The 24,384-nt window shown below is 37.6% G+C and overlaps 2 protein-coding genes across 2 annotated transcripts in view; one reads left to right on the forward strand and one right to left on the reverse strand.

Annotated features, from left to right (window-relative positions):
• Positions 1-24,384, forward strand: part of LOC141434868 (alpha-N-acetylgalactosaminidase-like) — a 544,783-nt gene that overhangs the window by 241,110 nt on the left and 279,289 nt on the right. The window lies entirely within an intron of this gene.
• Positions 1-24,384, reverse strand: part of LOC141434971 (uncharacterized) — a 205,927-nt gene that overhangs the window by 104,492 nt on the left and 77,051 nt on the right. Inside the window, exons 3-4 of the mRNA XM_074097467.1 lie at positions 22,348-22,434; positions 20,685-20,905 (exon numbers count right to left, since the gene is read on the reverse strand). Coding sequence (XP_073953568.1) covers positions 20,685-20,905; positions 22,348-22,434 — 308 coding nt within the window. The remainder of the gene's footprint in view (positions 1-20,684; positions 20,906-22,347; positions 22,435-24,384) is intronic.

Here is a 24,384-nt window from a genome sequence, read left to right on the forward strand (position 1 = left end):
CGCAAATGAAAACAAATGAAGCAATATCCGCTCTGTATTTGAGTAGAGTATTTTTACGGATATTTGGAAACGCGTAGGACAATAGAGATTTTATGGGGCGGCAGGAGGTCAATAATGGTTGAGGGTATTTGAGAGCAGTGGTACAATCCACCGCGTGGCGCGTAGTTTATGTGCGCTAGTCACGCGATGCGGACGCTTCGGACGGTTATTGACTTTTTACTAGAACAGCTAAAGGCTTTCGAAGTGTGTATGATTTCTGTCGCTAGGTTAATTTGTTCATTTTGTTTTTATGGTTCCAGTTTAATTTTATTCGACACTGTAAATAATATCAATTTATTAAGCAGTCTTTTACATGACAACTACAGTGATAACTTGGTATTTCAACACTTTAAAATATCTAATTATAACGCTGTTAATGACTAAGGCATGTTGGTGTGGAGTTGAACTTTGACCTTCACACTAATACTCTTCGTAAATTACAGGCTAGTATTGACAAAAAATAGTTCGAACTTCAAAATAAGATAACAATATATCTTACCGTCGGATGTTTACTTTAAACATAGTTTATACAAATCAATCTTTGCACTGGCCCGATCGATTTTCCAACCTCGTTTGTTTGTGTTCCAAGGATTTATCTCAAGACAGATTCCGCCGTAGCTTCTTAATCGCTTTTTGCTGTTGAGTTTGCTGCAGTTTGCTAAAGATTTAAATTAACTACTTTGTGTTCGAACTCTTGCAAACAAGCTACGCGATCTGTTTCACTGAGAACTTAAAGAGTAATCTACAAGCGTATTTCTGCTGTTAAGTTAATAGATTAAAATTTAACAACGATATAAGTGTTTCGTTTTTAGCAAAAAAGTGTTTTCTTAGACTTTGTTTGTTGGGTGCCTTAACTGGCTTACTTACATGTATGTAGTCCAGTTTTGTTTATAATTAATATACGTTAAAAAAGTGAAGTTGCCAAAATAGCCTATGAAAAAAAAGGTTCGAATTAAAAAAATCAAACAAAATGGTAAAAAGAAATGAACTCTTTCCGTGTTTAAGGTTTCGTAGCCCTTCAAAAACCCTTCTAGTTTCTTCATATCCGTTCCTCTATACGTGCGCGGTTTAGCTTAGATACTGCTAGTTAATGCTAGAAAGCTGTAAGGGTAAAGTAATTGTGGACTAACACATAACATTGGATATTTGCCGCTTGTACGGAACCATACACTGCATGTGACTTTTCTTTAAAGGTGTGTATGTATAAGTAATTCTAATAGAATGTTTCACAAGTGCTGCAAAATGGGTATCTAAATGGAGGAAACCTTAGTGAGGCCACTGAGAAAGTAAAATGCGGTAAAAGCACATTACGAATATGCGGTACTGGCGTCGGAAGTATCATTTCGGCCCGTTTTGCTGCTTCAGAATAAACAACAATGCTCAACCATCAGTTTGCAGTTTGTTTGAAATAAAAATACAGAGCCCGTTGCCGCACAATGGAAACTAAACCAGCACATTTATATTGGTATTATATTAGTAATGCTTTTGAAGGTTTCATTTTCAAATTTGAAATACAGATGGAAATGCTAATGTGGAAATGCCTTTATCCCCGAGATTATTATTCATGTTTCCGTGGAACTATATCTATGCCATCAATCTATGCGCTGGCCCCTACCTACTGCGCCATGTAAGGGCTGCGTATTTAAACAACAAAAGTACTCTGATCTGACTGATTTTATTATTTCCTTTATTTACCCGCGTCCTCTTCCACTAACCTACCCACACAGCTCAGCTTAAAGTTAAGTTTAAAATATATACATATTCAATACAACAGAAAACAGTACATAATAATAAAGTACCTGGGCGACCGAGCTTTGCGATTCACGTGGGCTTTTTATTTTGAGCAGTATACATGAAACTATACTAAACTTAACCTACATAAAAAAAACAATAAAAACTAAAACATATCACTTAAAACAGCCCTCTTAGGCAAGGTTCTGAAAATACTGGCAGCGTTCCCTCTTTGAGTAGCTAAATAAAGCTTTTTGGTGTCCTGTGACGTTTACTAACCTCTTAGACATTTCTTTGTAAAGTTTTAAAGCGCTAGGACCCCACGGACCAAGGGTCTCAACACCGAACGGGACAAAGTCGTATTTTGTGCCTAGGACCCCTATATTTGGATAATTTTGCTTATTCAACCGCTTCAGATGCTGCATCAACTGTTCCATCGAACCAGCGTGTTAGTACAAGTAGCATCCCATAGAAGCATTTGTTTTGCATTAATCGATATTATTATATATGTAAATATAAAATATGTTTTAGATATAGATGTAGCATCGTCCTATCTCAGTGGTGTCACCAGCTTAGCATAATCATTCAGCTGTTTTCAGACTTGGTTCACACAGTTAAACCGGCTTATCCAAAAAGTGTATGAATGAATTTCGCGCTAACCGAATAAGTAGGCCAAATCCGACAAATAAACACTTTAAATCCGAACGCTGGAGTATAAAATACGTTTGTTAATACCATTATTATGCAAATGTTTATCAGTACGCACCTAAATCTTTTGGTTCTCTTCATCTTTATTTCATTCGGGTACATTATTCGTGTACCAGCCAGGTTTTATAAAGGATGTTTTCCAACATTTAAGCTTGGAAGATATAGAACACGAATGCACGGCACGGGCATTTAAGCATTTTAATAACATTTCACCCATTCAGTACTTATACTTTGGAAGGACTATAAAATTAATACTTCAAATTATCAATTTGCATTAAACGGCCCCGGCCACTCAGTTCAGTGCACGCCAGCCCCTTTGAATTCGCGTTTTTATGCTTTAAAATACATTTCTAGCTAAATATAGGCATATAAACTTCTGGCTGGTTCCAACGCGCGCCGATTAGAACACTTTATTGTAGATTCACGTTGCCAGACCTTCTATCGCCAATTGCTTTTGACGTTTGTGTCAAGTTGACGCTCTATTTATCATGACGCACGTTTCCAGTGAGATCTCGGCTTTATGGGATGGTAAGGGCCTCAGGTGAGCGTTTGTTTTGGAAGCTTCGATGGGGCGGGCAGACAAGTGAATTAAATGGAGGCCGATAAGGCGTGGGAAACGCTGACTGATAGTATCGCGACAACACTTCCTTCCGCCGATACGGCGTAGAATGGATAATTTGGGCGTTCGCAGAGCTCGAGCGTTGATGACTTGCCATGATTCTTTATGGAATTTATCTTCGCGTAAACGGCGGGGACATTTATATGAATGTTACGTTACAAGTTTAAATAGTCATAGGAACATGCATGATGCTTGATGGCTTCACTGTTTCTTTATTCTTAGGACGTTTCGCCGCTTTCTGTAGAGTGCCTGTTATTTTATGTCACAGATATCTGTGATTCCATCTCTGTTTAATCGAAGAAAATAAGCAAAGACGACATCATAGATGGACGTTGTTATGCAATAGTGCGTCAATCCTGATTAATTCTGCAATACAATATCAACCCTTAGAAAATAATTTTAACAGTTGACATTGTTTTGCAAAATGACAGTGAATTGACTCAGTATTGCAAAACAGCGTCCAGATAATATCTTTACCCCGAACGAATAAAATGGTATTTAATATCAAAATTACATTTTTTTAGCCATGTTTCTAAAGAAATTTTTAAAACATCATTCAATAGATGCAACGAAAACTTGGCTATAAAGTGGTGTAATGCGATGTGATTGTTGAAATAATCGAAAACACCCAATCTAAATATGATGTTGTAGCAGATTATGTACCTAGTTTAGCTAAGGTGTATTTGAAGTATTAGAATGGGTATTATCAAACATAATCTATCATTGTCAACACACACATTGAACACGCGCATTGTCGATGTTGGTTGCAAAGACTGTCAGGTTGAAGTGAGACTGGGCCGGCCACGTCATCCGAATACATCCACAGCGGTTGGCTAAAAAAGCCACTGAGTGGGTGCCATAGGACGGATGGAGACGGCTGGGTGGGCCCAGACGGAGATGGCGGACGACTTGAACGTATTTCTCGACGACTAGCCTCAGGCTGCTTTGGATCGGGAGAAATGGAGGTCATGGGGGGAGGCCTTTGCCCAGCAGCGGAACATCTCAGGCTAGATAATAATAATAATCCGAATCATAGCAAGAATTTCACAGAAGTGATAAAACACTATTGAAGATAAACGATCAAAAAACTATAGTATCCAGTTCTAACTTCTTAGTGTGATGGAATGTTTAACTTTATGTCAATCAAAACACACATATCATGCACTTTATATCATACAAACAAAAATCACCGCCCATTCCACTCCCGAGCACAGCCAAAACCTTACTAGCTCTCGATTTTAGTTCCATTAATCAACTTTCAAGTTCCAAAGCTCTCGGCAGTAACAAGATGAGCATCTAGGGCGGAAACAGTCTGCTTAGTATGCCGCCAAGTGTCTGGGAACGAATTAAAACTGGGAAACAAGATACCGCTGCCCCTTGTTCCATGCTTTTTCAATGTAAATGTAAGGATTACAGTCGCTATTGAGCCTATTGAGTAATACATCTTACTTTGAGTTTGTCAACAAATTTGGGAGGAACTTGGGTGAAGAGAAAAATCTTAGAATGCAGGAATACATATACATCTTATTGACTACAACTGACTGCAGTAATTAAAATTACATCCATTCAGAACTTATCATCCCAGTCTATATAGACATACGTCCCACTACTGGGTGCAAATTAAGCCTCCTTTCAGAATGAGAGGACTTGAGCCGTAGTTTCCACACGAGCCCAGTGTGGATTGGATTCACATACACCACTGAAACTTCCGATATTTTCCTTCGGGGAAGTATCTTAATTCTGAATATCGAAAATGAATACATATAAATTTTAAAAAGTCGACGGTCAAAATATCGAAAGTAGGTTAGATTATATATATTTTAACTATCGATATTTCCTTCCTTCACTAAACGTAATTTCGTGCAAAAAATTTGAAAAACAGAAGTTTTGAATGATCTTCTGCTTGAGAGGCCTTAGGCCAAACAACTAGACCCACCACAGTTTCAGTAAGCCCTGTAACAGGAGCAAAAAATTAAAACACCGGTTCTGCTACTCAAGTGGAACTACTTTAGTTCTGCAACTTTCAAAAATTAAGTAATTTAATCATTATGTTTATTCCGAACAAATGAATTGGTATTTTCAATGTACGGCATCCAATAGCCTAAATGACATCGCCTGTCACGTAACAAAATGACGGATTTCGCAATACATTGCTTGTCCAATTAAACTTTAAACTAGTATAAAAATCGTAATACAAGTTATAGCTCAATATGAAGAGTGGAAGCTGTGGTTTAATTTTTTGCTCCTGTTACAGGGCCCACCTTGTATATTATCTTAATCTAGTCTTGCTCTCCGAGTTCCCCGAACAAAATGTAGCTCTACGCCATTTGTAGTGATTACAAAACTACATTAGGTTTTACTTAGAAAAGTTCATATCTTTATTTGAATAAAAGGCAACGTGGTTGTATACAGAACTGTGCTGCTTCCTTTAAGAAACAGAATAACATTTTGCTAGCGAATTGGCTTTTGGATGTTCAACCGTACTATTACATGTTTGACGACCGGATGGCCAAGTGGTTGGAGAACCTGACTACGAAGCTTGAGGTCCCGGGTTCGATTCCCGGCCGGGGTAGATATTTGTGTGAATAACACGAATGTTTGTTTTCGGGTCTTGGATGTTTAACATCTATTTAAGTATGTATTTATCTATATAAGTATAATATGTTTATCCGTTGCCTTGTATCCATAGAACAAGCTTTGCTTAGTTTGGGACTAGGTCAATTGGTGTCAAGTGTCCCATGATATTTAAAAAATAAATAAATTATGTAGCCATATTGAAATTGAACCAAGATATTTAGATTTTGACTTTACAACTGCACTGTACCTACATAAACAGTCCCGCTACATACAAGTATTCATTTAGATAACTGTGACCTGCGCCGTTCGTTCGTATGTATGTAAATAAAGTCATCTTCAAACCTTGCGAGTCGAAAAAAAGAAGTTGGTTGTCTGGCATAGTTCGCTTTTAAGGGATAGGACCACCTATTGCCTACTTTGTTTTACTTTTAACCCCTGACGCAAAATGGGGTATTATAAGTTTGACGACAATGTCTTTCTATCTGTGGCATCGTAGCTCTCAAACGAATGAACTTATTTCAATGTAAATGTATTTCAATGTGGGTTTTTTATGTGAAAGCTAGTAGTCTTTGTGGTGGTTCTTAGCTATGATTCATCAAATTATGCAGATGGTAGGACCTTGTGCAAGGTCAGCCCGGATTGCTACCACCATCTTGCTCGCTAATCCTGCCGTGAAGCAGCAGTGTTTGCACTGTTGCGTTTCGTCGTGGAGAGTAAGACAGCCGGTGAATTTACCGGTGTATCCCAGCAGCAGCAGTGGTGATCTCTTACCATCAGGAGACCGACTTGCACGTTTTCCATCCAGTCGAATAAAAAAAAATCAGTTTAGCCATTTTAGAGATATTGAACTTTTAAATGACAAGGTTTTTCAACTTTCTAAGTTGGCTAGGTTATTTAATTTTATTAATATGATACTTATATAAATTTTTGTTGTTAAATTAGTATTTATTAGTGTTATATTCTGTCATTTTAGTACCGAAATGTAGATTAGACAAAAGAGCTAAGTCAAACATTACATCAAAAATCTGTTATTAAAAATGTTCTTTTAATATAAACTCATGTAAATACTAAGTCTATTTGAAAAAAAATCCTAGCATGTCGTCTACATAGCGCTGTGACGCGGTAGCAAAACGGATGCCATCACGCCACTCGACGAGCCTTTGAGGCAGAGCTTTACCATCTAATTGCTGCACGACGACGCTGCAGTCAGATGGATGGTTAACGACATTCGATGTTAATACCTAACCTACTGCTAGCTACTGACTTGCCGGAATAGTTTGCAAAGAACACAAACTTTATTTCAAATAATTTTTCGTACTAAACTGGAAAATAAAACGAATGACGTGAAATCATCGACATCTCTTGAAAAATATGGAAGACTTAAGCAACTGAAGTACGAGTATACAATCCATATCCATCCCAGTCATAATACGTCCCACAGCTGGGCACAGGCCTCCTCGCAGAATGAGAGGGCTTGGGTACATTCCATATATTTTTTCTTAAATTCAACAATGAAGCTTTTCGCCTTTCTATAAAAATGAAATTTGGTATGAACTTTTTATGGTCAACGTGTCATGTATCGTCTCTGAGAGAAACAATTCTCTAATTGATAATTAAAAACGTCCATAGCTTCGATATTTTTTATATTTAAAAAATACTACCACAACTCGTTTTGTCAAACAACAAAATATGTATCTGAAGAAACAACTTTAAAAAGTTGAATAATAACCCCCGTCACTGTTATTTCAAACAATCCTACTTATAATTATAAATGTGAAAGTTTATGTGTACGTTTGTTAATACTCCTTTACGCTAAAACGGCTGGACGTATGTGAATGAAATTTGGTACGTAGATAGCTGGACGTCTGGTATAACATACTTTTTATTCCGATATTCCCACGGGAAAGGGATAAAAACTTGAAATTTCAACTGCTGGGTTTAGAGTTATGAAAATTTGTACAGCTGTTGTTCTTAACACAACCTCAATGAAGAACACGATATAAATTTTTGGGATTTCCCAGGGGAATTTTGTAAAATCCCCGAATTTCAATTGTAACTACCAGATCGAATAATTTACGCGTGCGAAGCCGCGGGTAAACTCTAGTACCTAATAAACGGCTAAACCGATTTTAATAATACTTAACTAAGAACCTTTTCGATTAAACATCAAAATGGGCACATTCATTTGGGATCTATAATGCCACAGACAAGTCAAACTTATAATTATTATAACACAGCTTTTTAGTGTCGGGTTTTAAAATAAGTGCTTGCATATAGTTAAAAAAAATGCACTCTCGAACAAGATATTTTCTTGAAACGATGAAATCGAATTTAATTTTGCTTAAGTTGATTAATACTGCCAGCGCTAGTGATAAACGTGACTTAAGTGCTTTTATCGCAGCTAACTTTAAAACGCTTGATATTACAAAATTTCTACAACTAAAGCTTCCACGGAGCCGCGTCAACTTTAAATTAAAAGAAAACTCGAAAGCCGGGCGTGACTAAGTGTTTATACTAGATCCAGCACATGAATGAATTTCCTAGATTTTAAGGAATTCCAGTGGGATTATCGGAATAAAAAGTGCCCACGTATTTTACATAAAAATACTAGCTGTTGCCCGCGACTCCGTCCGCGTAGAAGTATGAAAAATAGTCTACGTCCTATTCTCTGACCTTCCGAATATACAAAAAAAAAACATACAAATTGGTCAAGCCAGGAGGAGTTTGATTACAAACACTGTGACACGAGATCTTTATATATATATTAGATTTACTGCAACAGGGGAAGGAACCCAGGATCTTAAGCTTCGCAGGCAGGGTCTTTGACCACTAGGTTATCTGGTTGTTATCAACCCTGAGCAAAAAATATCAATGGTTAAGTGAAAATACTTTCATTACGACTTACTCATAACTGGGGATTTCAAAACATCCCAATTCACGTAAGTACTTTTACGATACTGCTATCGAAAATACAAACTGAGACATGGATGCACAGAAAAACCAGAAAAAGAGACCAGCGCTGGGAATCGAACCCAAGTCCTCAGCAATCTGTGCTGCGTGCTATAACCCCTACACCACCGCTGGACAGGAATCTAGACACGAATTTTTCCTATGCATACATATCTCAGGTTGCTTATTTCTACTACGCTACTTATGCAGCAGCACTAGCGACATCTATGTTCCGCTCTCATCGAGAGACGTCACACTCTTTCGGCGGTGATACTGCTATCCACATTATTAGTCTGATACTGATACCGCACCATAGGTTATACTTTAACAATATATCAAAACATACATCTACAACTGGCAAAGACAGGTGCCAACCCATTCAAACACATCTCCTGCGTTTCTGGGCACGGAAAACAAAATAAGTTGGACCCACAAATCTTCTGTAGCCGACGCTGTCCCATAAAGAGGCGTTTGTGTTTGACACTGCAACAAATTGCACGACCGCCCCCTCAAATAATGGGGTCGCATTATCCATTTCTTCCGCCGGGGATAAATGTACACTGTGATTTGCATTTTTGGGGAAATTCGTTTAGTCTGTAGGCTCTTAAAAAGGTGTTTTGTTAAATTTGCTCCCTTTATCTGTGGTAATCAAGCTTGACGTGTTTTTGTCTGGGGATATTAGCTAGAGTGAATTGATGCTCTCGTAATTAAGTGAAATTAGGATCATAGTCATTTAATTGATTCAGGCTAATCATTACTTTGCGGAAGTTGATATCATGAACTTCAACTGAACAGAACGGTAAAGCAAGGTTATTAAGGGTGTAGTTCACATTCACATATTTACATCAATAAAACTGATTCGATGAACTATTTCAGTAACGTTTTGTATAACGACAATACCTAATAACAGTTTTTCTACTCTTTAGGTCGGGTTAAAACCGGGGGTGATGTCAATTCATACTCTGTGGACAAAGGTATCGTGGCATGCTTGGGTCCAAGAATGGCTCCCCCAGAAGATGAATCCGGATACGGGTAACCGCCTCCTGGCGATGTAGCGGGTGATACCGTTGTACCGGTACGTCGCCGGCTGGGCGGCGAGGAAGGAACATCCGGGGGGTTTTAGTGGGTAAAAAACCCCACCTAACCTCATCGCCTCTCCGTGATGATTGGAGTATCTGGTGGCAGATTTTCCCGGGCAAAAAAAGGCTTTAATATTTGATGGTATTGATATACGCGGCGACGCAACAGCGCCCAGTACCACTACCATGAGTTTCAGTGACCGTACTCGATAGCGACGGCGTAATTATTTGTATGGAGACATAGCGCCTCTACAAATAATTTACGCCGTCGCTATCGAGTACGGTCACTGTAAACTCATGGTAGTGGTACTGAACGCGTTATTGTATTGGACTCGTAAGGCGCTGAGCGACCGTTGAGTGTAGCTAGTGTATAAACCCGCGGTATACAGAGACGTATAAAAGGCATTAAACAAGTAAAAGTCACTGTAAACTCATGGTAGTGGTACTGAACGCGTTATTGTATTGGACTCGTAAGGCGCTGAGCGACCGTTGAGTGTGGCTAGTGCATAAACCCGCGATATACAGTGACGTATAAAAGGCATTAAACAAGCTATCGCTATCGAGTACGGTCACTGTAAACTCATGGTAGTGGTACTGAACGCGTTATTGTATTGGACTCGTAAGGCGCTGAGCGACCGTTGAGTGTGGCTAGTGCATAAACCCGCGATATACAGTGACGTATAAAAGGCATTAAACAAGCTATCGCTATCGAGTACGGTCACTGTAAACTCATGGTAGTGGTACTGAACGCGTTATTGTATTGGACTCGTAAGGCGCTGAGCGACCGTTGAGTGTGGCTTTTGCATAAACCGCGATATACAGTGACGTATAAAAGGCATTAAACAAGCTATCGCTATTGAGTACGGTCACTGTAAACTCATGGTAGTGGTACTGAACGCTTTATTGTATTGGACTCGTAAGGCGCTGAGCGACCGTTGAGTGTGGCTAGTGCATTAAACTCGCGGTATACAGAGACGTATAACCGAGTTACACCGCAAGTTAACTAAAAGGTCGTAAAACTAAAAAAAAGACGTTTTAAAAGTGCTCGGGGAAAAGTTAGCGTTAAAAATGATCACAATTTTCGAACCATGGTAGAACGAGTAAAAACAGTGAATCATTTAACAATAGTCTTTGAAATCGTTTGTCTTTCCGTGAGAATAAAATTTGCAAATGATTTAAAACTTCCGGAAACTCTTTATAAAAGAAAGAAGAGCTGTCTAATACAATCCCGATAGAACCACTTCTATAATCTCAATTGTTTCCGAAAAAAATATTGAATTGTCTCAATTGCGTATTTTTTTGGAAAAATAAGACTAATAGAAAGTAGAAGTTAAGAATTACTAACTACTTAATAGTAATTCTTGTCTTAGTAACCACCGAAAATATACAGTTTTACGTAGGCGGAAGCGGATTTCCTGTACAACCTTAGTTGTTAGCTCTATTTTCAAATATCGCCATCCCTCTATGTCACGTGTGATAACATGTATTTGGGTAAATACATGCTCCAATTAGTATAGCATGGCTTGTGTCATTAATATCCGCCATAAACGCTTACCGAAGCGTTGGCTTTAATTAAGCGAGTGATCCCGTGCGCTCAGGAATCTATTTTCATTTATAATTATGCTGCTGGCAAACAATTGCGAACCAGACTTTCTACGGAATTGCTAGACAATTTACGGGGTATGTTGATTCTGGGAAATTATAGGTACTGCTGACTTTTTAGGAATATTTTTTATATAACTTTTTAGCATAAAGCAGCCTAGTTACTTTTGCAATCATTATCCCATAAAAACAATGTAGCGTTTTAATGTATTATTATTGTTATAAGCTAGCTCAAGGGTTATTTTAACCCTACTAATAGTTAGGAATTCCTTTATTTACGTTACACGTCCATCTTTGAGTCACCGAGTTACGTTGTGTTTTAAATTACCTACTGTTTATTACAACGGAAAACAGCAATATTAATAAATATAATATAAGTAATATTATAAATATAGCTTTTATTAATTATTTTGTTTTTGTTTTACATCCGTTTTTTAAACATCCTGTTAATATTATAAATGAGAAAGTTTGTAAAGATGTTACTCAATCATGCAATAACATATAAAGGAAATAGGATAGTTTTTATCCTGGAAAGTAATATATAATTAGCTGGTGCCCGCGGCTTCGCCCCCAGTGCATTTTTTTTTAATTTTCTAAATCTTATTTTATAAGAACCTTCTCCTGACAATAGCAAACATAACAAAAAAAGAATTAGCGAAACCGGTCCAGCCGCTCACGCGTGATGCCCCGTGACCAAGGGAAATAGGGATTCATTTTTATATATTAAGATTTCCACGGGATAGGCAGCGATGACGATTTTTTTTCAGATGACGATGCGGGCAGCATTAAATATCATGGGACAATTTATCGAATCAGGCGTTACTTTGTGTAGGTCCATATAAATGAACTAAAAATAGAAACAAAAAATTAACTAAACTAAATTAAGATTGGTTTTTTGGAATCTTTTTGTATTTTTTTATTTCAATTCCAAATTTTTACTTATACGGTCATCCCGTAAAACCTAAATTGAAAATACACACTGAAATATAGATGCACAGAAAAACCAGAAAAATAAGACCAACACTGGGAATCGAACCCAGGTCCTCGGTATTCCGTACCGTGTGCTATACCGCTACACCACTGTTGGTCAACGGCACATACACGAATTTCCCCTATGCACCACATATCTCAGCTTGTTTGTTTCTTATTTAGCCACTTATTTCTATTTCTATTTTTATAAATACACACTTAAATACATATTAAACATCCAAGACCCGAGAACAAACATTCGTATTATTCATACAAATATCTGCCCCGGCCGGGAATCGAACCCGAGATCTCAAGCTTTGTAGTCAGGTTCTCTAACCACTTGGCCATTGATTTTACTATCTTAGGTTATTTTAGAATAGTCAGTCTATATTACCATATTGCCAGTAACATATACATACAGTTTCACAATAATAATCATGCGTCTCATAAAGGAGAGCCTAGTAGTGAGAGCCTGTAATTATTCCGGTAATACATCCGTGGTTCCGTAGTTAATCCTGTATACTTACTTATGTAAGTATAAGTTTTCTTTTATGAACCTTTTTTGTTACTTATTTAAATTCATGATAAAATTACAATGTCAAATTATGATTGGTTATTTAGAGTATTTTTGTATATTATATTTCAACTCCAAATTTGTTACTTTTACGGTCATCCCGTATCGAAAATACAAACTGAGACATGGATGCACAGAGAAACCAGGAAAAAGACCAGCGCTGGGAATCGAACCCAGGTCCTCAGCATTCCGTGCTGCGTGCCATACCCCTACACTACCACTGGACAGGAGTACAGACACGAATTTCTCCTATGCACACGTATCTTAGGTTGCTTTTTCTACTACGCTACTTAAGCAGCAGCACTAGCGACATCTATGTTTCGCTCTCGTCGAGAGACGTAACACTCTTTCGGTGTCTGTACTCCTGTACAGTGGTAGTCAAAAAAACCGGCCAAGAGCGTGTCGGACACGCCCAAAATATGGTTCCGTAGCCATTACGAAAAAATTAAGTAATATTTTTCTAAGGATTTCGTATTTTATACGGAATCTTCCAAGTTTAGGTATATTTTATACCTAAGCCTGCTATTTAAGAGTAAAACTACTAATAATTCCCAAGCAAACTTAGCCGTTATAGTTTTCCTTGAAAGCTTGATATACTACTACCATCCTGAATTTTTTCAATTTTTTCCACCCACCGGTTAAGATTTTAGAGGGGGGGGGGCGCTCGAGTTTAATGAAAATTTAATTCATTCATTCATACATTCATATTCATTTATTCGCTTTAAGTTGCACGTTAAAGTTGAATATTTCGCAAAAAATCAATGAATCGAAAAATCGTCTTAGCAAACCCCTAATGGTTTTAAAAGACCTATCCAACGATACCCCTTACTATAGGGTTGGATGAGAAAAAAAAAATCACCGCCACTTTACGTCTATGGGAGGTAAGTACCCTAAAAAAATTGTTTTTGAATTTTTAATTGTACCATTTTGTCGGCATAGTTTACTTACATATTCGTGCAAAATTACAGCTTTATAGCATTGATAGTCCCTGAGCAAAGCCGCGGACGGACAGACAGACAGACAGACATGGCGAAATTATAAGGGTTCCGTTTTTGCCATTGTGGCTCCGGAACCCTAAAAAGGACCTTGGTTCGATTCCCAGCGCTGGTCTCTTTTTCTGGTTTTTCTGTGCATTCTCATACTTTCGATAAAAATGACAAATAAAAGCAGTACAAAATTAGTCAAACAAACCGCCCCGTGCCACACCAGTTGCATTGTGCCCATTACGCTTGCTGCGTTGAACCGCGATGGACAACCTAGCTTACAAGCCTAGGTCTAGGAGACAATATTTTTTTTATTGTGATTGGATCTGGTCAAAATCTTAGCAAGTGGATGATTTTGATGGTAAGAGATCACCACCGGATAGTCCAGAAATATATCCTCCCCTTACTTTGTAGTCCGTCTATGCAGACCACAAGACAAGTTGCCAACTCTCGAGCAGTGACATTATAAAGGAAAGAAAGAAGGAAAATACAGTTATTAAACGTCATAGAACATCACAATCACAGAACAAAAAAAAAACATGAGACATACAAGACACTTTATAGGACTCCGCTCAGCATAATGCCGCGGCTCATGGCGCTAATTTTCGGTGAGGACCTTACCTAAAACTAATGGGTGATAACAAATAAAATCGAACTTCTAAGCTAACGTAATCAAAAGATAGTCATTAAACACTGTTTCTTAAATAGGTATTTAATTGCTTACGGCTGTAAGGAATTACAAACCTGAATTTCAATTTGATATCTCATGACGACCCTCCGAGATTCCTTTTTTCCTTTTGAAGTACAGAACGCCAAAAAAAACATAGATTTAACAAATGTTATAAAAAAAACGGAAAATACAAACAATATTTTCATTTCACACTCCCATTTCAGCAGAATGCAGCCGGGATGCGGGTGTCAAATATCAACAAGTTTACTTGCAAAGTTACCCATCTCTGCAACTGATTGCTTTTTCACTGACACCAATTCATGTTAAAATATTCAGTTATTTAGCATGGTTTCGGATAGCGCATGTGCTGTGCCTCACTGAATAAAAAAATATGTTCCGAATTATAGGAAGAATATTCGCGTCACTACTCACTATGTTCATATTATTGACGCGTCGAGAGCAACTTAATCCATTTTTCTACTACAAGAAAGAGTGATTTAACGTTTGAGAGCTAAGTTTGTGGAACAGATATTGAAATTTATGGAGCATAGTTTTATAGTCGGGTTTAATAGGTAAGGTGGTTGTTTGGTGAAATATGCGTGTAGTGTGCTGCAACTTCTGACGCTGACTTTCAAAGTTTGTAGAATAAAATGCTATTAAGTATATAAGAATGACATTTACCAACATAAAGTGTCAACTGTCACTGTCAAACAAGGTGTCACTTAACTAATATACCTTACATTCAAATCTTCTTTATTATTTTTACTATAATATAAATATTATAACGGATTAAAACAGAATAAAATTATAACTTAAGGGAGTCTAAACCAACCAATAAAATACCAAATAATAACCTATTCTTCTTTATGTGAAGAATATCCCTAAAGTTGTCTATTTTGTGCAAGTAATAAAAGTTCAACATTAGAAAGAGTATATAGGTACTTTAATGTAAGTGATGGAATCATTACAAATAAAATACATTTTCACTAAGTATTAAGAAAATAAATGCTCCAATTAGCTTAAAATTATATTAAATACACGCTAATAAATATTAAATTCAAAATAAATTCGCAGGCCGGAAATAGCTGTTGAGACAAAGACTGTTGAACGGCCGTTCGCATTTCAAATTATTTTACGGCGCCAATCAGTCATTCGTACTTCCGGTAGCCGGCAAATGGGCGCGCGAACTTTTATGAATACATTAAAGTGGCCAGCATTTTTAACAAGCAGTTTCTTTAAACGTTCACGTGTGTTGGTGTGTTATCAACAAAATAAATAATTTTGCTTCTATTCAATTTTAAAACGATGTCACTCGAAAATACCGTTGTAAAGTTGTCCAATTACCATCTGTGTGAGTAATTAGAACTGTAATGCATATTACTCTACACGTTCGTACGTATATTAAAATTCCCTATAATTTTTCACCAATTTGAAAAATATCCTGTATAAGGAACGTAACTTCACGAGGAAGGAAATTAATTTAATGTAACTTTTTTATGCCCGACCTAAGAGTCATGAACTACATGAACTACACTAATTTCCTGGCATGAAATAGGTACACTAATTTACGTTCGTTAGTTTTAGCGGAGAAGCAAGATAAATATGTACATTATGTAGTTACTGTAACTATTTTAAAGGTTCCACAGTGATTCATGATTTAGTTGGGTCGGTAGGTAAAACGTGATATCCATCAATGTAAGTCTGCCTCTACCTTTAACTAAGCAGGAACAGAATGTAAAAGAATCTACACGAAAAATATTCAACTTCTGATTGGTTTTTTGGAGTCTTTTTGTATTTTTTATTTCAACTCCAAATTTGTTTTGTTGGGGTTTCGATATGGTTGAAGTTGAAATAAAAAATACAAAAAGACTCCAAAAACCAATCATAATTTGATTGCTTAGTAGCGACATCTCTTGTCTGGATGATCGGTTAGATGTCGCTAGTGCTGCTGCTTAAGTAGCATAGTAGAAATAAGCAACCTGAGATATGTATGCATAGGAAAAAATCGTGTCTAGATTTCTGTCCAGCAGTGGTGTAGGGGTTATAGCACGCAGCACGGAATGCTGAGGACCTGGGTTCGATTCCCAGTGCTGGTCTCTTTTTCTGGTTTTTCTGTGCATCCATGTCTCAGTTTGTATTTTCGATAATATTCAACCTTTACCTTTTCCCCTAGAGGAAAGACAGTGAATGTGCACCTGCATTAATGTTAAATGAGATATTTTATTTTATCCTGGCAACATTTTAATCGTCCCAACTCACTTCATGATAGACAGCGTCTTGTTCACTACAAGGCAAGGGGGCCGACTAAAAAGCCACCGTTAAAAGAGACGTCTGAGTGGCGCAACAAGTCCTCGCCGGCGAGTGATCAGATAATCGACCCCTCCGCTCCCCTCCATAGGTCCGGTCACCTGTAGCGGCTACATACCCGATACCTGACATACTGCACATAGTTATTTAAACATATTGCTTGTTCAATGTAGAACGAGCGAAGCTTTTAACTTTTGTCCAACATTGTAAATTTAAGCGTTACTTGTAAGTTCTTTTATGATAAAATGTCTTCTAGCAGCTCGCTCAGACTTAAAAAAACTGGTGTTAGGTACAATATACCTACCTACTCGTATACAACCTACATAAAACTCCTTAGCGTTTAGTTTCGTAATAAATCAGTAACCGTAGCAAAAACAAGAGAATTTGCAGACAAAAAACCGGCTAAGTGTGAGCCAAAGGCTCCATACAAGTTTGTAGACCATTTATGAATATCCAGTGTTAGAAGAGCCCTGCACCTTAGAAAACTATACCCAGTGTGGGGAGATTTACATTGGTTACTAACAATACAGACATAAAAAGAGCTGGACTCTTGATTGCATTGAGTTAGATGTTTGATTTTTTCACTACTCCAAGGGGTAGCCGACTAGAGTATTTGATGTTAATTTCAGCTTGATATTTCCACTCGTTTCTGAGGGAAAGAATCTTCAGTGACAAATGGTGGAGTTGTCTCTCCAACAAAGATCATACCTATACGGTTCCCTTTTTTGCTGACTGAGGTACAGCCGTAAAGAAAACTGAAATTGAGTGATCAATATCAACATTACGGTAACTTTGTGCGTCCAGATAATTGGATTTTGGGGTCACCAATCGAACCTTGGCAACTCGAGATTGGAATGTACGATATCGATAGCTTCTTAACTTTTTTTTTAATCTCTTGAGCGGTAGTTCAACTTTACTGGAAAATAGCGCCCAGCAGTCAGAGAAATATTAAGCTGATTTTTATATATTTTAAGAGAAAATAATGGTTTGTGTGACTTTATTAGCTTTTATCAACCAACCAGTCAGCAGTGAAGTTTAAGAAAAAAACAAGGAACTGCCTTTAAATAAGCATCTCAACGTTTGTCAATTAAGTGCGTTTCTTTTTTTATACAATAAAGAGAATTCATACAAGCATTATTCCACCTTTTTTTTATTACGTGCTTATTTTTCGTTTTAATTATGTACCTTTACCTACCTATGTACCTACTTGAGATACTTTCAAAATTTATTTTAAACTTGGGTTTTTTTTTAAGCCACTGATCTATTTCTAGCGCGGTCGGAAAACTGAAGGCCAATTCAGCAGAAGTTGGAAAATTTCCAATACGTCGGAACGAAGGCATTGGGCAATCGGACGGAAAAGCTAGGCATTTACTCCATACGGACGGAGTATTAGATATGTGGTGTTGTAGTGTGGTTTGGTGGAGATAGTTGGTAAAATGTATTTGAAGTATTTAAATTAACAATTAACGATTCTAATGATTGCATTTTTTTTTCACATATCATTTCAAGTTTCGACTGTTTTAACTCTAAAGGCCTATATTAAATATATATGGAGTGTTTTCGTGAAATAATTTTCGTAAAATAATACTAGCGCCGTTGGCGACGCTCATTGTACTTTTCAAATACAAATACAAAATCATTTATTTGTTCAACACAGAGTAGGTACATGGGGTGTTACAAAAAAAAAGAGTTGTTTCTCTATGTTGCTCCGCAAGGCATACAAATTGTAGACTGTGAATGAAGCTCTCACATACATGGCAACCTTGCATTTACTAATTAATGATTATAATCATTTAAAGAATATTTTATTGTGTAGTAACCTTTCTCAAACAGATAGCTGTATAATTTACTATTAAATTCATTAAAATTTTCTATTTCCATTATTTCATTCCGTACTTTATTACAGATTCTGGGGACCATTCCGAATATATTATTGCTAAATAATGTGGTGTGTGTATAAAAATATTCTGCTACTTTTAATATTTTTTTTAAACTTGTCGCAGCAGGTATTTTATCAAAATCTTCAAAATTCAATCGAATTTTCCAACCAGTACTTCAAAGTTAAAATTATCCCATACAGTGTCCCATATTGTCACAGCCATAATAACTTTACTGCATTGTCAAAAGTGCTCAAATCAAAAGCAATAATTGTCATACAGGCTCTCACACACTCTCATAAAAACCATTATGTTTACGACGTCGTACTGTTACCACGTGTTACTCGCTCGTCAAATGGCCGGTCATTTTGTATGTTGACCTTTTCGGACAAGGAAATCGAACTAGGGCAAGGATCAGGCGTGACTGGCGTTGTTTTTCTCGAGTGGACATAATGTTAATGTCCAGAGGAAGTCCACGGGGATGTGAGATGGCATGGGACAGTTAGGCCGATCCAATATTGTGACAATGAGATTCCGAAAGAAATTTGGTGTGTGGTTCAGCAGGTTGAATCTCGAAGAATTTAATGTATAACTACGTTAGTACATTCTTATAATATAGGTAAGAGGACAACAGGGTGATTATAAAAAAAACACTGCAAGTAATAAAGTACTTAATGTCAGTATTGAAACTTAATTACCCTATCAAGAAAGGTATGCGTAGCATGGACAGAATCAACAGCTGCCAATATTTTATCGACAAGCTAACTTTAGTTTATAGTATTATGTTTAAATTTATGTCTTTTGTCCATCAGATTGATTTATGGCTTGCATAATACGGAGCACTCTCCCCACTTCAACCCTCATTCCGGTGGAAATGCATAGAGTTACGTAAAATATGCAAAACTCAAATAAAATCATACCCGACTCAGGCCGGAGTAATATTTCACGGATTACCATAAAAGAAGGCGAACAAAGAATTTTATGATTATGGACCGACAACTTTTTCAGAGTTATTATGCGCCAACCGGATTGGCAGTGACATAAAACTACGGAGATAGTTTTACAACTGTGCGGTTTATGACACGCGTTTTCGAAATAGGAACTGTGAGATGCGATAAGAGATTGTTTGTGACAGACTGCTCTAATGGAATTAGCTTTTGAATTCCAAAAGATACCAATATTCACGGTTCGAGCAGGAGAGGCTTATACTTAAGTTAGAGCGAGATGCAACGCGTAAGCGTAGGATTACACTTTGGCTACGGTCAAGGCCCCATCCAGGATACATGGTGTCATGCGAATAGAAATATAATAATATGATGATGGCCATTTCAGAAAGCTTTAAGATCTTCACAATGTAAAACTAAGTTCTTTTTACTCGGACAAACAGAGTAAAAGGTAATCTCGGAATAAGAATGCAAGCCATTGTCAGCGTACGACGAGTTTTAAACGGGTGACTATTAGTCGCACGGTCTTTAGCCGTGGTGCAACATCATAGTAGGGGGATTTGTGTAAAAGGCAAGTACATATATCTGCATGCGATTCCATGCTGGCACAGCGGCTCGGAAAGGACAATGTGACAGTGCCATGCTAGTCCAAGGACGTAATTTATTTTAGTATGAGATTTTCTTGTGCCATATCAAAAAAAAAACTAAAAACTTTCGGTGTCCGTGAACGTGCTAAAGCTAATTATAGTCTTCTGTTTGCTATTTAGACACCTTCTGTGGCTCGCATAAGGCGCGCTTAAATACCATGCCCTGCGCTCAATCTTTTTATACCTATTCCACTACGGGTGTGAACATGGATGTCTATTCGACACTAATTTTTGACTCTTTGTGCGTCTTTCCTATATCTGGTCTCGCACAGTAAAAAAAATTGTTAAAAACTCTAACTGTCAAAGTAACCCAACCATCTACTGAAATATTCCTCTATATCTTTCAGGTACCAGGAAATCAAAAAGTGAGTGACACACATATACAGGATTATTTTAATTCTAAACTCACCTCATCGTAAATAAAGTTGTCGATCTCCTCGAGCGGGCGTCCGTAGAGCTTGGGCGGGAAGGGCTCGTACTTGCGCGGGAGTCGCGCGCCGTCCTCCACGCTGAGCCGGCGCCGCGGCATGAAGCCGAACTCGCGCACGAGCTGCGCGCCGCGCGAGCCTGCGCGCCGCGCCGACTCGCGCGTGAACGGCGTCACGGCGGCGCGCGGCTCGTCGCGACCCGCTGCAAAATAAAACAACCTGTATATCCCACTATAATATTATAAATACGAAAGTTTGTAAGTCTGTTTCTATGTTTGTTACCTCATCATGTCTAAATCACGGAACCGATTAAAATCAAATTCGGTATTCGGTTTGAGTCCCGGTGATAGACATAGGATAGTTCCCGCAGGATAGTGATAAACAGATTCTACGCGGACGGAGTCGTCGGCAACAGCTTGTACTATATACTGTATACTGAGACAAACTGGATGTATCTACTACTTCAGCAGACTAACGACTCTTCTTGAGTTGTTGGTACTAATAGGCGGTGGTTCGTTTGCCTCAAGTTAGCCTAAGTTATTTTAATGTCATAACCGGTGTCAAACCAGCCGTCTCCAGTAGAGTAGATCCTAGGAACGTCGCTGGGAATGTATCCCACAAGTTCTTTGAATATACCGGGTGTGGCCTGTAATACGAGCAAAAAATTAAAACTGAACAACATTAGTTCAGCGACTTTTAAAAATAATGGAGTCTTAGAATTTTCATTTTTTCATACAAATTAAATACTGTACGCCATCCTATAACCCAACTGACGTCGCCTGTCACACTACAAACATCAAGCATTTTGCTTTACATTGCCTCTTCGAACAAACGTAAAAGTATAATAAAAATTAAAAAACTAATTATTTTTAAAAGTCGCTGAACTAATGTTGTTCAGTTTGACGAGTATGATCTATGTTTTTATTATTTACTCATATTACAGGCCACACTCGGTAGATATAATAGGTATGTAAAATAAAAGATAAGACAGAAAATGATTTTCATTACGCCAAGAAAGCGATAGAACGACTGAACACGCTGAAAAATATATTTGTACAAAATCAAGAAAAAGTGTATTTTTAAACTGAACAGATAAACACAAATTGCGGTCTAACAAAACCTTTATTACACAGAAATAACGCGACCAAATTATAATCCACTCTAAAACAAGACAAAATATCACTAGTCCTATTACACATAACGACATTATTTCCTTACGACCGAACCATGCCTATTGAAACCTCATCTTTAATCTACGGTAGACCAAATAATGTGTCAACGATTTATACTTTGAGTGCGCCCTAGACTATTAGATACTTTGTTCAATAAAGCAAGCGATAGAATTGACTAGGTAGATTGCTACGAGTATAAGAGTAAAACTATGTAGAATCACTGTTGCGTAGTCAACTGCGTGTAGGTAAGTACTCACTATGGTTAAATATACAAGACGTGACTGGAACCACACCTACTTTTATTACTTGCAAATCTTCCTACTGGAGAAGCAATAAGAGTAGAAGAATATGTATGTAAGCGAGCTAGTGACAAAACGACCCTAATGGCCAGCTTTCAGCTGTGTAATACAAAATGTAGATAGAAATGTACTTAGTGCGAAAGAATCTAGAAGGTGCGATGTGGACCACTCACGCGCGATGTGTGGGCCGCGCGAGCACACGCGTCGCACCGGAACGCGCGTCAGCGGCGTCACGGCCGTGCGCGGCTCGGCGCGACCCGCTGGAAAATAGAACATCCTGTAGCTGATTGTGTGAGCAAACGTATATATTCCCAGAAGCGATCGCAATCAGTTAGACAAACGGAGTGACGTGTTTAGAGGCACTGCTAAACAGCGCAGATTCAGTGTTGAAAAAATTACAATGAAACAAATGATGCATTAGAAGCGATCCTATACGACAATAAGTATGTGTGATACTTTTTACTAACAATACTACCTACTTCATTGAAATTTAATATAAACCAGGCAACGACGGAGATATGGTAAAATACAATGCTTCCCTCTTTTAGTACATCTAACTTGATCTAACTAATAATTTAACTGCCTAATTTCATTTATTTATCTATCTATTTACATGCAACGGTTGACGTAAAACATACTTTGAAAACCATCCAAGTTCGTGTCGGACCACGCACAGTCCTAGGGCTCCATTTAACCTAAAAATGGCAAAAACGGAACCCTTATAGTTTCGCCATGTCTGTCTGGAAAAATTAGAAAAAAATCTGGATGATGTAAGTATATCAAACCTACAAGGAAAACTATAACGGTTAAGTTTGCTTGAACATTATTAGTAGTTTAAAAGTAAATAGCAGCCTAAGGTATAAAATTTACCTATTAAACTAGGAAGATTCCGTATAAAATACGAAATCATTAGAAAAATATTACTTAATTTTTTCGTAATGGCTACGGAACCCTTGTTTGGGCGTGTCCGACACGCTCTTGGCCGGTTTTTTTCCTAATTTTATTACCACTTTGTTGGTGCACTACACGTATAGTTACAGCTTTCTAGTACTAATAGTCTCTAAGCTAAGCCGCTGACGAATGGATAGACATGGCGAAACTATAAGGGTTGCCTTTAGGACTCAGGACCTCTGAAACCGTAGGATCTATTAAAATTGTGAAAAAGTAAAAGTGAAAGGCGAAACTTATAATTCTTTGAAGATTTCGCTTTGGTAATAACTAGTACCCAGCGTATATTTTTATATCGTTATGTAAACTAACAACCGGGAATAAAATAGTTTTATGTCCAATAAAAATAATCTACGCACGTTTACATTTTATCACTGTCGGAAATTTGATTTCTTATCTATGAACGCCAACTGCATGTAGGTATCGTTCTACAGACATCACCCCGAATCCTTTATCCATTTATTAAGATAATTCATTAATCTCTTGGTCATATAAGGAGCATTATCTTTACATATCTACTTGCGGAATACTTATGTGTATCCTTTTCCCAACGACATTAATGCGACTCTGCAGAAAATGGGTAGTGGGCAGAACAGCAAGAATAGGCTGTGACATGAAATATAGCCGAACGACGTGTATCGCGGAATAGATGCCTTTCGGCGGTCGGCGACGAATGTTGGCCATTTTATTCGCCATTTTATACGCGCCAGCCCGTCGCCTCTGCTACTATTGACAGACTAAGACGGCAAATGTCGTTGGTGATATATATCTAGATACGATTCATGGTTATCTGTTATTTCTTTAAGATAGCGATGGTATAAGAAACGTTTCGTAGCTATGTCATACCTACCCATGATTGAGGAGAGGAGATGTTAGAGAAGCGTCCTACACGGGTCAACTATATTTATAGTTTTGTCTAGGATAGATGCTATTCAGGGCTTAACTCGTACGTATAAGGTATTATAAGTAAGCAATGCTTACAACATTTGTTACAGTTTTTTTCTTATCGACAGAGGGAAGAACACAAAAATACAAACATTGGAACATGGAACCTCCTCCTTTTTTGAAGTCGGTTAAAAAGGCGAGACACCCATGAGAACAAGTAACATCAAAAGACGACAGTCACTAACGAACGTTAACTGAACGTGATCTAGTAAAAACTGGTCGGACTAGTTATACAAGTATATTTTAAAATTACCAAAAAAACAAACAAAACATTAAATCCCATTTTGTCTGTTAGTTCCGTTTCACGTTCGATCTTA

This window comes from Choristoneura fumiferana, chromosome 14 (assembly GCF_025370935.1).
Source record: "Choristoneura fumiferana chromosome 14, NRCan_CFum_1, whole genome shotgun sequence".
NCBI classification, from domain to species: domain Eukaryota; kingdom Metazoa; phylum Arthropoda; class Insecta; order Lepidoptera; family Tortricidae; genus Choristoneura; species Choristoneura fumiferana.